General features: G+C 45.3%; 1 protein-coding gene across 5 annotated transcripts in view; it reads right to left on the reverse strand.

Annotated features, from left to right (window-relative positions):
• The window catches only part of IKZF2 (IKAROS family zinc finger 2), a 97052-nt gene that overhangs the window by 80367 nt on the left and 1530 nt on the right, over positions 1 to 15155 (reverse strand). For 4 of the 5 annotated variants that reach the window (XM_073553214.1, XM_073553213.1, XM_073553212.1 and 1 more), the window contains exon 2: positions 3612 to 3660. The exons of the other annotated variant lie outside the window; for it this stretch is intronic. In XM_073553214.1, the coding sequence (XP_073409315.1) occupies positions 3612 to 3645 (34 nt within the window). In that variant the 5' untranslated portion in view covers positions 3646 to 3660. The remainder of the gene's footprint in view (positions 1 to 3611; positions 3661 to 15155) is intronic. 5 annotated transcript variants of the gene reach the window in all.

The raw sequence follows: 15155 nt of genomic DNA on the forward strand, positions 1-15155 counted from the left end.
AAAGTTAGACTCTCAAAATCTGCAATTTGAGCACAGACACCAATGTCCATCCAACAAAACACACTCCTGAGGAACCACATCTGCAACAGGATCCTTCTCTTCGTAGAATGTTTTCTTCCAGAGTCTTAACATGTTCTTTCCTGTGGATACAATTCCCAGCTAGAAGGGCATTCCATTGCTTAGGGATTTTATGACTTCTTACAAGTGAAGAATTATTACTAGCAAGAGCCTTTAAAGTATCCAAAAAAAAAAAAAATTATATAAATACAAGCAATAACCGTGTCGTATTAATTCTTGGGTTGATTCACCCATAATGAATTCCGACAATGTAAAAAAAAAAAAAAAAAAAAACCTACTTTAAGACCATAGGAAACCCCGCAGCATAAATGACTAATCTTACTGAACTGTAAAACACAACTTTTATCATCAGCGACAGAGCAAAAATCTAAAAGTTAGACGCCAGAAAATTATTTTGGTGGAATGGTGACTTGGGTCCTGAGATTGTAACGACTTTAAAATACAGTCAGTCAGTGTGTAACCAAAGATCTAGAGGTGAATGCTTGGTCTGGTCTTTAACAGAGAATAATAAAGGCTGGCTTCGCAAACATTTGCCAAAAAAACAACACTTTTTTGAGAATTCTTGAGTATTTTGTTTGACCACAATAAGCTGTAGTCACATGATCCATTAAAAAGTCTATAATAAAATATATAAATCGCACTTTTTTTTGGATTACAATAACTTTTTTGGGGGTGGATAGATTGAGGGCAGTGGGCTTTTTATTGCTCTTAAAGATACAGAATGATCTGGCAATAGCTGCTTTTCCCATAGACTTCTCTGGAAAATGTGAAAAATATCAGTTAAAGCACACCAAGGAAAAAAAAAAAAAAAAAAAAAAAAAAAACACACACAATATGAAAAATGATTGTAGAAGTGTTCAGAAATGCTGAAAAAAAGCCCTAAAGGAAAAATCTGTTATGACCAAGAGTGATGATCTATGTACATATCCCAAGTCCATGGAGAAGCCTCTATCGGCAAACTGCCCCTGCATTCTCTTAATATCAGCGCAAGTAAAAGAAAATTAGAGAACTTTTACTGCTTGGGTATCTAAAGGAGTATTCAGATGAGAGACCTTTATAACATACTCTTAGGACACACCAACATATCGGATAGGTGGGAGTCTTTTTTTGTAGGACGACTCCTCATGTGCTGAAGGGGATCCTGTTGCCTCAACTTACAGGATTGCCCACCAAGACAGGCCATGAAAGGTATGTTGTTGGACCAGTCATTTAAGCACTAGTCACATAAAACCAAACAGGCCAAAAAGTAGGTTGTAGATGCTCCATCAGAATAGGCAACTTTTAACCAAGACATGAAACATTACGAATGAATCACCGATCTGAAACCAATAAAGGTTTGTGTTGAATTCAGTTTCACTAAAGCTTACCAATATAGGTCTGATTTGTGACCCACATTTTTCAATTACCCTAGCGGTATCATCCTTGAAGCGATGACAAGGAGCCGTTTCATAGACGGTAGGCGATTTCCTAGATGGTGGTTGATGATCACAGGCATTTACGGAGCTGACCACCATACAGCAGATGACTATGTCTTTGGAAATGATGTGGCAGTGTAGGCTTCTATTGTAGTTTACAGAATTTATGCAGAATAGAAATTATGACGTTAAAGTCTGTAAGGAAAATGTGGATGTCACCAGTCAAAATAGAACCCAAGGCTCAGTTTCCATTACATTACACTATTTATTAAGATCACAATTGAATAATTAAGGACATGTGCATCACATTTGCAATGTGGTTTTCTTAGGAAACTGAAGACTGCTAAAACCCGTAGCAGATGGTAATTAAGAAGCCACAATAGTGTGAGGATTCACTATTTTATCAGTAATGTAACTGCACACCATTGTTATTCTCACCAGACGCTGGGCTCTGGGCAAGAACAATATATGGGCCCTTTGCAGTCCAAGTCCACATTATTTAGAGGTGGAGGTGGCAACCTTAACTCAAGGACCCCTGTTCAACTGCACAGGTTGCACCAATGGTACGCCCAATCCTGATCATCACTGCTGAATAGTTGGAAGCATTTTGTAGGTTTGATGACCCTTACCATGAAAACCATATTACATTCACCTTACATAATATATAGTAAACTCAACACCGGCATCTGGGGATTAATTTTACGCAGAAACGCTGGACCCTGTATTCATTTGTGACCATCTAAATTATCACTTTCACCCCAAAAGCTTATGGGACACATAAGACACCTGACGTATTGAAGTTGACCAAGATGTCTTGATGAATAACCCAAAAGAAGCACATTATCAGAAATCATGGGAACGACTGACAAAGAATTTCACATCATGCAGTATACTACTGTTGAGAGAGCGTCGGTAAAGGAGATATTATGTCATCCATGGACATTGTATTGTGATCTATGGCATTTAAAAATGAAGATCAAAATACAGAAGCACAAGTCATAGGTAAAACATGGTCTACAGGCTGAGACACAACATGAAGCATTAGTATATATAATGGATAATGCTAGTCTACAGGAACCGATTAGCAGTCCACCAATTATCTGGAGGTCGGATCTTCTGTAGGAGCAGACAAAAAGCAAAACCAGCTTCATAAAGTACAACTGATTGATGGCACTGTGCCACGTAAGTAAAGTATCTTTGTGCCAAGTACATGGTAATCTATGTAACCATACAAATCATACATGACATTGTACAGAACCACGACTGAACATTCCTACCTGGAAGCAAAAGTGCGTTACAGAATAGTAAAGGTTTGCAAAATGTCATCCACAAAAGTCGGATCTTCCATGTCCTACTAAATAGGATGTTATTACTTATGTGCGGCTTGCACATTCTCCACTGCTGAAATTAGTAAATCAGCCCCATGTAAGAGTAGTATGTAATCAATATCTTACACATCAGTTCACTATAAGATCAAGTTCTGGGCAACTTAGTGAAAAACTGTAAAAACTAGTGGCATAGTGTAATGGATCACCCAGGAGATATTGGTACATATGGGACATTCAGAAATCAAGAAGAATGGTTTCTAGTAAAACACAGCCATGATCAAGAGAATCCCCATCACACAACCAAACTCTCAAGATCTTACAGGCTCAAGTTCAAGGGATAGTAACAGGTGTATGCATATTATTTCATATCTATGTAGGAAGTAACCAAAATGTAGAGCTCAACCAAGAAATGGATTTTAACCAAAGAACACACTGAGAAACATGGGAGGTCACGGTGGCTGAAGAAATCTTCGGGATCCAGACACATGTCTCTTTAATATGTCCCTCTAAACCAGCGCTTCCCAAACTCTAGTCCTCACGGCCCACCAACAAATCATGAGTTTCCCTAGTTGTACGGATGATGGAATTATTAGTAAGGGTTCGGACAATCGGCACAAGTTCTGTCACCTGGGCCACTCTAAGGAAATCCTGAAAATAGGATCTGTAATGGAGGCTGTGAGGACTGGAGAATGGGAAACATTGATCTAAGCTAGGCATAAAACATCCAGGGATGAAGAAAACTATTAACCCAAGTAGGACAGGCAAAGGACATAAAGAATTGGTAACTTACTAGTTACGTATCCATCGGGTCTCTCTGTTTCCATAGTCAAAGAGCAGTGCTGAAACACAGAATAATGGGACATCTTTAAGAACAACAGACATTGCTACAAGATAAGAAACGTGTGATACGTAACACAAACTGATTACATGTGTCTGCTGCACTGTGCATAGACCTGGGCCACCAGGGGAGATCCAGTACTTCATCTTTTTGTAATGTAAGACCGATCTGGAGTCAATCTGCTTCAAGGTTTTGGAAAACTGACCCTCTTTTATGAAAGCCCTGCTGGTGTCCTCCGTGAAGTGCACAGCAGCCATTATTCAGATCAGCAGGTACTAAACGTAGCACTTTTCAGATGGAACATTTAATTTCATATTAATTTTCCAATATTAATCAAACTAAGTCCCATCAAATCCTCCCAAAAAAAATATTATTAGAAGGTTATAGTCCTATCACCAGCAGATGCACAACATAAAGAGAAAGCGTTATAGGAGAGCCCCTGTAAGAACACAGCATAAGTACCTATGTCCTCCCTGTCAGCCGAGCGCCGTCACACGCCACTATGCTACTATCTTCCTGTCTTATGTCACTTAACCCCTTTGAAGCCAACAAAAAGCTAGCTAGCACTCCACACAGCGTGCCATAGGTTACCATGATATCAAAGGACAAATGACATCATGTAATTACACTACTGGTTACCAATTAATAAATGGTGAAATTCACATTGATTTCAAGAACACATCAGATACAGGTCATGAAAAAAAAAAAAAAAAAAAAAAAAAGGTTCTTCATTTCAGCAAGTAGTTCTTGCCAAGCTCTTATCAGTTTACTGGAATTACTGTCAGTTCTTCAGCCTAGACTCCAATATCAGAAAAAGCCGGTAATTAGAAAAATATAAAAGTAGAGCGAATGACACTTGTCGACCGAAACCAAAAACACACACAAAATCAGCTTTTATTCGTGGTGGTCTGTGCGCCCTATAAAACCCACATCTTAGAAGAAATGAATCTTACCTGATGGTGGTTACACAAAAGTACATGGTATATTGTATCACCCGTACGTGATATATCAGCCAGTCTCCTCCACTGCAGGGTACAAACTAGGAGATGGACAGGGAAATGGTGGGAGATTAAATAATATATGGGCTAGCGTACATCGCACAGCAGAAACTCTGCTGGGTCCAATCTATAGAACGGAATGGCTATGTGGTCAGTCTGTGATTGCTTCCCGGGCTGCGTCTGATCCCTTGGACATTGCTCTGCACATAATGTCTGCAGGACAGCACTTGTAGACTTAACGCTCCAAAAACAAGCGTATAGTAGACTGGAGAAGCTAAAATAACAGTTCCATGCTACAGACATGGCAAGATGCAGAAGTAAATATACATACCAAAGGAATTGCTACCTAAGCAATTTTCTACTATTTTCTTAATGACTTAACCATTATGGCATAAGTCATACACAACAGGCAATACATACTTTCTGCAGGAATTGTTATGTGAGCAATTCTGGCCCTATTTTATTAAAGATTTTCTACTGCATAATGAAAAAGGACAACCGGCGCGAACAAAATACACATTTTAGGACTTGCTACTTAAGCCATTCTCCCCTATTTACTATTGCAAAATGAAAAGACAACCACCGCGAGCAAACAACACATTATAGGAATTGCTACTTAAGATATTCTCCAACATGTTCTTACAGATTTGGAACTGGTGAATGGAAGATTACAATCAGGCAGAAAATCAGATGCCATGGTCAATGCAGATGGACTATAGGAATTGTTACTGAAGCAATTCTCCCCTATTTTCACATAGATTTGGAACTACAGAGGAGAAGAGTACCATCAACACAACTCATCCGCCACGGGCAATACAGACGGCCTACAGGAATTGTCACTTGAGCAATTCTCCCCAATTTTCTTACAGATTTGTAATTCCTGAAGGAAGATTACAATCAGACACCACGGGCAACACAAACTTACTAAAGGAATTGTTACTTAAGCTATTCTCCCCCATCTTCCATTGCAGAACGGAAGATTACCACTATCTTCATAAAGACCCGCTTGTGAGCCGTCATCAGTTTATTTCTACAGCCACACATCAAATTGCAGTAATACTTAGAGCCCGCATGTCAGCAAACAAAGTGACAAAATGTATATAAAATAAAAAAAAAAAAAACCTTCTCTTTTCACTACACAAAATACCTTGAAGATAAATATTTAGGGTAAGTGGAACAAGTGCAGAAAACAATAAACACATCAAAAGAAACAATCGAATCGCCGGTCAGAACCTAGAGCTAATATCATGGGGAACGGAGAGGAATTTTCTTGTCACCTCTTCCTCGTTTGCTCTTAGCTTCCAAATCGTTCCAGCACTGCCAGTTAAATTATTCACAACCAGCCATTTCAGTATTGATCCACCAAGTATATTTAGCTCCTGCTCCTGGAATTTCTGCATTACTTACTGGAAAGTGAGCGGCTTCAAGTCCTGTCTCCAAATCACTTCCCAAAAAAGTAAAAAAAAAAAAAAAAAAAAAAAAGTCTATAACTCTAACTGCAGCCTTTATGGCAGGAGGGAGCACTTTTCCCTCTTTCTAGTCTCATTTTCCCCCCCTTGTCAGACAGATTAAATCGCCTTCACAGACGGCAGATTACACGTTGGTTTCGACATGCTGCAGACCCACCGTGAATGACAAAGAGGAAGAGATGCCTGGACTACTTCTCAAAAAGGAAATTCAACAGGTTGGAAAGTTCAGTTACTTAGGACTTGTGTGTCACATAGGAGGGCGGAAAAGATAATAATCAGGAACCAACTCTGAATTGAGGCAACCGAGATAAGAGGGAGTGAAGGCATGGCACAGTGAAGAAGAAGCACCCAAGGGTCCCAAATTCCAAACGTAACTTTCCAAGGTGGTTGGTATAGAATTAAACGGATAGTTCTGGACATAAGAGCCAGAAAAGAGGAGGAATCATCACCCAATAGCTATATGGCACCAACATATGCTGCAGCGCATCATACAGAATGGAAGAGTTGCACCTGCCCTTATTTAAGAATTGCATGTTAGGCTCTGTGCACACGCTGCGGATTCCGCTGCGGACCCGCAGCAGTTTTAGCTACGGTGAACAGTACCATTCAAATGAATGGTAACCAAAAACCGCTGTGTAGACGGTGCGGATTTATCCGTGCGGTTTTCCTGCGGTTTTGAAACCGCAGAAAGAATTGACATGTCAATTCTTCCTGCGGAATCCGCAGCAGTTTCCTATCTCCACCATTGTGGAGATGGTGAAACCGCAGGACCAAACCGCAAGCTAAACCGCAGGTCTTTTGACCTGCGGTTTTTGCAAAATCCACGCGGATGAATCCGCAGCGTCTGCACACACCCTAAAGAAAAGTCCTTTAGACATTAGTTGGCAGAGAAAACGGATAAATCTGGTCTCCGCCTAGGAAGATGTGCATACAAAGTCTCAGAATGTAGGAGGCATAAGCCTCAGAAGAGACCAGCTATTTGCCATCTGACACTGCGTACTTAAAAATGCCGCAAAATGAATCTGCACCCATCACCAGACGACGGACACGTTAACGTTCTGTTGGAAGTGTCAGCACCGCATGGAGTCTCAAGCTGCTTCATGCACTTGGCACAAGTCTGTGCGCCACTTTTACCGGATTTGTAAACGACAACCAAAGCGTCTCATATGTGCGCAACACAACGTCTGTAGAAATCTTAAAAAAAAAAAACACAAACTGCATGAAGATATAGCAGAGCCAAGCCTGGTAGAAGTAGCAGGCGGGATATTGGCATTTAGCAGAACAGATTGCGATACTTTGAGCCACCTGTGGTTTTACAAAGGACTGCAGGCAATCTTGGAGAGGTACGGAGACCATTACAGGCGTTACCAAAAATTTTATTAGGAAACTGACACGGCACAGAAACCGCACACAACCAAATCAGCACTGCTACATCTGTATGACGTAAGAATTACTGATCTCCATACACTAACATATATTGGAAGGATTCCGGACACATAAGATTATACAAAGCCATAATGGAAGAAATACTGATCACCCAATGTAAAGCATAGTGAGCATGTGTGATGTATGTAGAAGAGATAAGAGTACACATTAAAGATGTCACTACCTCATGTGTGGGGCTGGCCCATTGATGTCTGCTAGCAGGTGAAGAGTGCGGAGGAGCAGCACAATCCTGAGATGACAGTGGTGGCAGTAGTGATGAGTCCAGGGAGGTGCAGAGCAGTGAGGATGAGTGTGGTGAGGTGCAGACTAGTGAAGAAAGTTAGGAATGTCACGTACTTTCAGGAAAGCAAGAGGGAGGTCATTGCTCCAGCAATGAGATTAACAAGAAACAAAACTGGATCCACCGGTTATTTCTGAAGCAGCTGAGAAAGAAACTAGGAGAAGAAAAAAAGGGGAGGAAAGGGGAGGAGGTAGAGGGGTGAGAAAAAAAAAAAAAAAAAAAAGTGTAGGGAGGAAAACAGGGAAAGGACAGCTCCTAGGTGAGGACAAGGTGGGCGAGGTGCCAAGATCAAGGCCATCAATAGCATCCAACTCCAATGATGGGGAGGTCCTCAGGCACTGCTGCCATCTACTGAGGCACAACACTAACCTTTTCATTGTCCGGTGATACCTACCTTGTCACGGGATGGAGTTCTGTTCATGTCATGCATGTCTACAACCTGCTGTGAATCTACAACTCCTAGCTTGCAGTGGGAATGTTGGGAATTGTAGAAAGCCAACAAGTTAGTCTTATCAACCACATGTAGGTTCGCTCCAGTTACTCCATAGTTATTAAATTTCCCAGAGGAGCATTGAATGGCAAATAAGCCTCTTGACTTTGGCATGCCAGAGCTGGCATGTCACTCTTCACAAGTAGCAACGTTACCCCTTAAACCTCAGTCCAGAGTCTCTCACCCTAGCCAAATCAGTTTTTGCACTGACAAGGGGAAATAGCCCGAAACACCATGTTTTCAAATTGAGATTCTGATTTGGCTTTTATCTCATGTCGTATTGCAAGACTCGTTAAAGGATCGATAATGACTTGTAGGATTGCTACTTCCAATAAGTGGCGCTATAGAGTTCTAGTTCTCTTTCTGTCTGAATGGGCAATATGCATATTCCATTGTCACTAGTGCTCCACCTAGTCATGTCACACCCATAGCAGATTTATTATGAAGTCACTTGGAGGAACAACCCAAAAATAAGCACAAGGTGTGCGTCAACAATTTTATCGATTCTCTCTCATATCCAAACTTAACACCACATCAAGTGAGAGAGAAGTCCTGGACATAAAAGGTGAAAAAAAGAGGAAACCTTTCAGGTTCTATACTCTTCATTGGGCGTGGGAAAGTCACCAAGAAGACTGCGTAAAAAAATTCAAGGTCCAGAGAGATATTCCTCAATGGCAAACCAGTTAGCGTCAAGCTTCCAGTACAGAAACATATGTTGTGTGGCCACCAAGTCATCCATGTCTTCCTGGTGACCAACCTATGCCAGACGAAAGGTAAAAAAAAACCCAAAACCTTGCTACCTTTCACATTACGCCAAGCACATCTTGTGTCTATTGGTGCATAGTTATCCTAAGTGACTTTGTAATACCAAAGTATAAAGAAGGAAAGTGCTCTGCTCTAGAGGAACGAGCTCTCATCCTCAGAACAAGTGAAGGTAGCGCAACCCATGGCATTTTATAGGAACACCCATAGCAGCTGTCACACCAATACCAGTGTCCCCAACATGACCAACACCAATCTGTTCAGCAAGTAGCGGTAAGGCCTGGGGTATAACACTGGTGACACTGTCAGCCATGCCAAAGTATCCCCAACATTAAATTGTACCATCATAAAAAAAAAAAAAAAAAAAAAAAAAAATATCCTCTTCTCATAAATTGTAAAAAAAATAGATTTACCCTTTCGGTCTTTTTTATTCCCCCATAGAAAGCTTTGTGACAACTAAGGCCAAAGTCACATCTGTGACACATGTAGAGAGCTTGGTTTTCGATATTCACCCTAGCGTCTGGTCTCTTGACGGTGGGTTGCCAGATGTGACCTATCTAGATGGGTATTATGATCGGAGCCAAAGTTCCAGGCAACACAGTGGCTCAGTGGTTACCACTGTTACTTTCCAGTGCTGGGGTCCTTGGTTCAAATCCCACCAATGACAACCTCTGTAAGGAGTTTATATGTTCTCCCTGGGTTTCTTCCCACACTCCAAAGATATACTGATAGGGAATTTACATTGTGAGCACCGATGGGGACAGTGATGACCTATATGTGAAGTGCCGCAGAATACAATAGCTCAATATAAGTAAAGCTTAGTAAAGTTTCATTGATGTTTGAATGATTGACATTATTTTGGAATTTTCCCCCCCAAAATTGCAAATAGTGAAAAACTTTTCCAATCTGATGTTAGGACAGTTTCACACGTCAGTGTCTCCGGTACGTGTAGTGAGAGTTTTCTCACGTACCGGAGACACATTCGAATGAATGGGTCTATGCAGATGTCAGCGTGTTTTCATGGACCGTGTGTCTGTGTGCAAAACATGCTGACATGTCTGTTTTTGTGCAACAGCACGGATCACACGGACCCATACAAGTCAATGGGTCCGTGTAAACACGTACCGCACACGGATGCTGTCCGTGTGCGTTTTTAAAAGTCAAAGGGTTAACATTGAAAATTATTTTTCAAAAACACGGACAGCATACGGATGGTATACGTATGCACACGGACACAGATAGCTCCAGTACCGGTTTTTCCGGTACCGGAATTATCTGGACGTGTGAAACTGCCCTTATTGAGTGCCCCAAGCCTGCCCATTATTAATCCATAGTGTTGTATTGTGATAACCTACGAATTAATTCAGCAATAGTTCCCATATAAAAGCAGTGTCAAACACTCCAAACCACCACTTTATAATGTATACCACGGTGCACAGTCCTATTATTACTCCTATGACTGGAAGTGTTGTCATAGTGTCACATCAGTAATTGTCACCAGGGCCATCATGACATACATTGTCACATCAGTCACCTCCAGGTTACATGACTTCCAGTGTCCCACACAATTTCGCAGATTGTGTCACAATACAGGCAAGTCATCGGAGTTGCACCCATGCACTAAATTTCACAATTTAGGAAACGCAATGAAACTAAAAAGCCAGAGCCCAGGGAATCTGCAGACGATCACAGCTCACCAATATCAGGTTGTTTAGTCTGCAGGAAATGAGGAGCCCATCAGCCACATGACATTTGCGCTTCATGATGGAGTGCGATTCATTCGACATTTCCATCACATGACAGCCCTGTGACCGGTATAGCAGAGCTGTGCGGCAGTCCTGGTCCAGGATTACATCCCACCTCAGTACATGGTCACCCGTCATATGAGACTTCACTGCCAAACCCCATCATTGGGAATATCAACCTGGCCATTGGCCAAACACGAGATAACGGCGAGACCCCATCATCAGATTTCCACTTCTTCACCATATGTATTCACACTCCGACCACATGGACCGCCGATATAAATGAGTGTGATGTTGTACAGTCCCTGGCACAGCTGTCCTGGCAGCTACATGTACTACATGCCCTGCATACAGCCTCCTACACTCAGACAGCCAAAGGAAACCTGGGGTCAATGATGCCCACAAACTGCAGACAAGACCGGCTCCATGCGTCTCTCCGTGTATCAGGCGCTGCCGCCATTTACAATTACTAATCTGCTCCGTAAATCGAATCAGAGTAGAAAACGATGGGAATGTTTCTATGTAGATAGTCAGCCATGGTCACTGGAACACTTGCTATATTGGGTGCTTGTGGCCTCCATGTATGGTCCGTGGAGCACACAGACAGCACACTGCCCAATTATACGCTTGTCTGAACAAGCCCTTACTGTCTGAGCAAAAAAAAAAAAAAAAAATGGTGGTCAAGACTGATTGTGATCTAGATACATCACCAGTAGGTTTATGCACCCCAACATTTCAGACACACAGACTCCCCCCTCTCTACCTTCATGTGGACCGGCCACCATCTGAAGCATTTTAAGGCTGAGTTCACACGTGGCGTTTTTTTCGCGTTTCCTTGCCGCGAAAAATAAGCATCCCATGCATTCCTATGGGATTCCGCAATGCTGTGCTAATGCTGCGGTTTTTACCGCGGCGGAATCGCTTTGCAGTAAAAACCGCAGCATGCTCATTAATTTGCGGAATCGCGGCGATCCCGCACCCATAGGAATGCATTGTTCCGCTTATTTCCCGCATGTGGCTGTGCACACCATGCGGAAAGTAAGCAGAACAATTGCGGATGGTACCCACGGTCCGGAGGAGAGGAGACTGTCCTCCGGGCTTTGGGTACCATATCCCTGTAAAAAAATAGAATTTAAAATAAAAAATATTGTTATTCTTACCTTCCGACGTCCCGCGCAGCCTTCCCGCTTCTCTTCACGCTCTCGTTCCCAGTAGTCCTTTGCGAAAATGCTCGCGATGACGTCCCTTCTCGCGGGATCGCGAAGTCTCGCGGTCATTCGCGCGACGTCATCGCGAATGACCGCGAGACGTCGCGATCCCGCGAGAACTGACGTAATCGCGGGCATTTTCGCAAAGGATTACTGGGAACGGATGCGCGGGACGTCGGAGGGTGAGAATAACACCGTTTTTTATTTTTATTTTTTTTACATTCTATTTTTTACTACTGATGCCGCATAGGCGGTCTCAGTAGTAAAAAGTTGGTCACACTCGTCAAACACTATGTTTGACGAGTGTGACCAACCTGTCAATCAGTTTTCCAAGCGATGCTACAGATCGCTTGGAGAACGCTAGCATTTTGCAAGCTAATTACGCTTGCAAAATGCTAGTTTTTCCGCGGGAAAATCGCGGGAATTTAAAATGCGATTTTCCCGCGGACTGGAATTCCGGAATTCTCGCGGTAATTTCCGCGAGAGTTCCGGTACGTGTGCACTTAGCCTTACAGTCACTGACTGATAATGGCTGCATATAAAACCAGATGTACACGTGTGTAGCTGGACCTATGTCTGCACTGGTGACAGGCAGACGGAGGGGTTGGGGGGCAATCACTGGTGACAGGCAGACGGAGGGATTGGGGGGGGGGGCAATCACTGGTGACAGGCAGACAGAGGGATTGGGGGGGGGGGCAATCACTGGTGACAGGCAGACAGAGGGATTGGGGGGGGGGCAATCACTGGTGACAGGCAGACAGAGGGGTTGGGGACGGGGCAATCACTGGTGACAGGCAGACAGAGGGGTTGGGGACGGGGCAATCACTGGTGACAGGCAGACAGAGGGGTTGGGGACGGGGCAATCACTGGTGACAGGCAGACAGAGGGGTTGGGGACGGGGCAATCACTGGTGACAGGCAGACAGAGGGGTTGGGGACGGGGCAATCACTGGTGACAGGCAGACAGAGGGGTTGGGGACGGGGCAATCACTGGTGACAGGCAGACAGAGGGGTTGGGGACGGGGCAATCACTGGTGACAGGCAGACAGAGGGGTTGGGGACGGGGCAATCACTGGTGACAGGCAGACAGAGGGGTTGGGGACGGGGCAATCACTGGTGACAGGCAGACAGAGGGGTTGGGGACGGGGCAATCACTGGTGACAGGCAGACAGAGGGGTTGGGGACGGGGCAATCACTGGTGACAGGCAGACAGAGGGGTTGGGGACGGGGCAATCACTGGTGACAGGCAGAGGGGTTGGGGACGGGGCAATCACTGGTGACAGGCAGACAGAGGGGTTGGGGACGGGGCAATCACTGGTGACAGGCAGACAGAGGGGTTGGGGACGGGGCAATCACTGGTGACAGGCAGACAGAGGGGTTGGGGACGGGGCAATCACTGGTGACAGGCAGACAGAGGGGTTGGGGACGGGGCAATCACTGGTGACAGGCAGACAGAGGGGTTGGGGACGGGGCAATCACTGGTGACAGGCAGACAGAGGGGTTGGGGACGGGGCAATCACTGGTGACAGGCAGACAGAGGGGTTGGGGACGGGGCAATCACTGGTGACAGGCAGACAGAGGGGTTGGGGACGGGGCAATCACTGGTGACAGGCAGACAGAGGGGTTGGGGACGGGGCAATCACTGGTGACAGGCAGACAGAGGGGTTGGGGACGGGGCAATCACTGGTGACAGGCAGACAGAGGGGTTGGGGACGGGGCAATCACTGGTGACAGGCAGACAGAGGGGTTGGGGACGGGGCAATCACTGGTGACAGGCAGACAGAGGGGTTGGGGACGGGGCAATCACTGGTGACAGGCAGACAGAGGGGTTGGGGACGGGGCAATCACTGGTGACAGGCAGACAGAGGGGTTGGGGACGGGGCAATCACTGGTGACAGGCAGACAGAGGGGTTGGGGACGGGGCAATCACTGGTGACAGGCAGACAGAGGGGTTGGGGACGGGGCAATCACTGGTGACAGGCAGACAGAGGGGTTGGGGACGGGGCAATCACTGGTGACAGGCAGACAGAGGGGTTGGGGACGGGGCAATCACTGGTGACAGGCAGACAGAGGGGTTGGGGACGGGGCAATCACTGGTGACAGGCAGACAGAGGGGTTGGGGACGGGGCAATCACTGGTGACAGGCAGACAGAGGGGTTGGGGACGGGGCAATCACTGGTGACAGGCAGACAGAGGGGTTGGGGGGGCAATCACTGGTGACAGGCAGACAGAGGGGTTGGGGGGGCAATCACTGGTGACAGGCAGACAGAGGGGTTATGGGAGGCAGACGGTGGGGAGCAGGCACTGTTGACAGGCAAGCACCGGTGAAAGGCAGGCACTGGTGACAGGCAGACGGTGGGGAGCAGGCAGGTAAATGGTGGAGCAGGCACTGGTGAAAGGCAGGCAGTGGGGAGCAGGCACTGGTGACAGGCAAGTATTGGTGGAAGGCAGACGGTGGGGAGCAGGCAGGCAAATGGGGAGCAGGCACTGGTCAAAGGCAGGCAAATGGTTGAGCAGGCACTGGTGACAGGCAGACGGAGGGGTTGGGGGGGGCAATCACTGGTGACAGGCAGACGGAGGGGTTGGGGGGGGCAGACGCTGGGGAGCAGGCACTTGACAGGCAAGCACCGGTGAAAGGCAGGCACTGGTGACAGGCAGACGGTGGGGAGCAGGCAGGCAAATGGGGGAACAGGCACTGGTCAAAGGCAGGCAAATGGTTGAGCAGGCACTGGTGACAGGCAAGCACTGGTGACAGGCAGGATGAAGAGTAGAAGGATGAGCAGCAAAATAAGCAGGATTATCAGATGGACAGCAGCAGTATAGGCAGGCAGAAAATGCTACCAGTGAAATGTAGAAAAGCAGGTAGCAGAAAAAAAAAAAAAAGAAAACAGGTACAAGTAACAGGCAGACACCAGTGACAAACAGGCAGATATGTTGTGCACTGACATTGTAAAAGTAGAAATAACAGAACAAAGATAAGCAAGTGAACAGCAGAGTGACAGGCAGTCAGAACAAGCAGGCAGGAGGATAGACAGGGTGGGCACTGGTAATTGGTTGGATGAAATTTAGTAGGGCCGGCAGCAGAATCAGGATAAACAG

Source organism: Dendrobates tinctorius, unplaced genomic scaffold, assembly GCF_039654945.1.
Source record: "Dendrobates tinctorius isolate UK_male_01 unplaced genomic scaffold, ASM3965494v1 ptg000199l, whole genome shotgun sequence".
Taxonomy (NCBI): domain Eukaryota; kingdom Metazoa; phylum Chordata; class Amphibia; order Anura; family Dendrobatidae; genus Dendrobates; species Dendrobates tinctorius.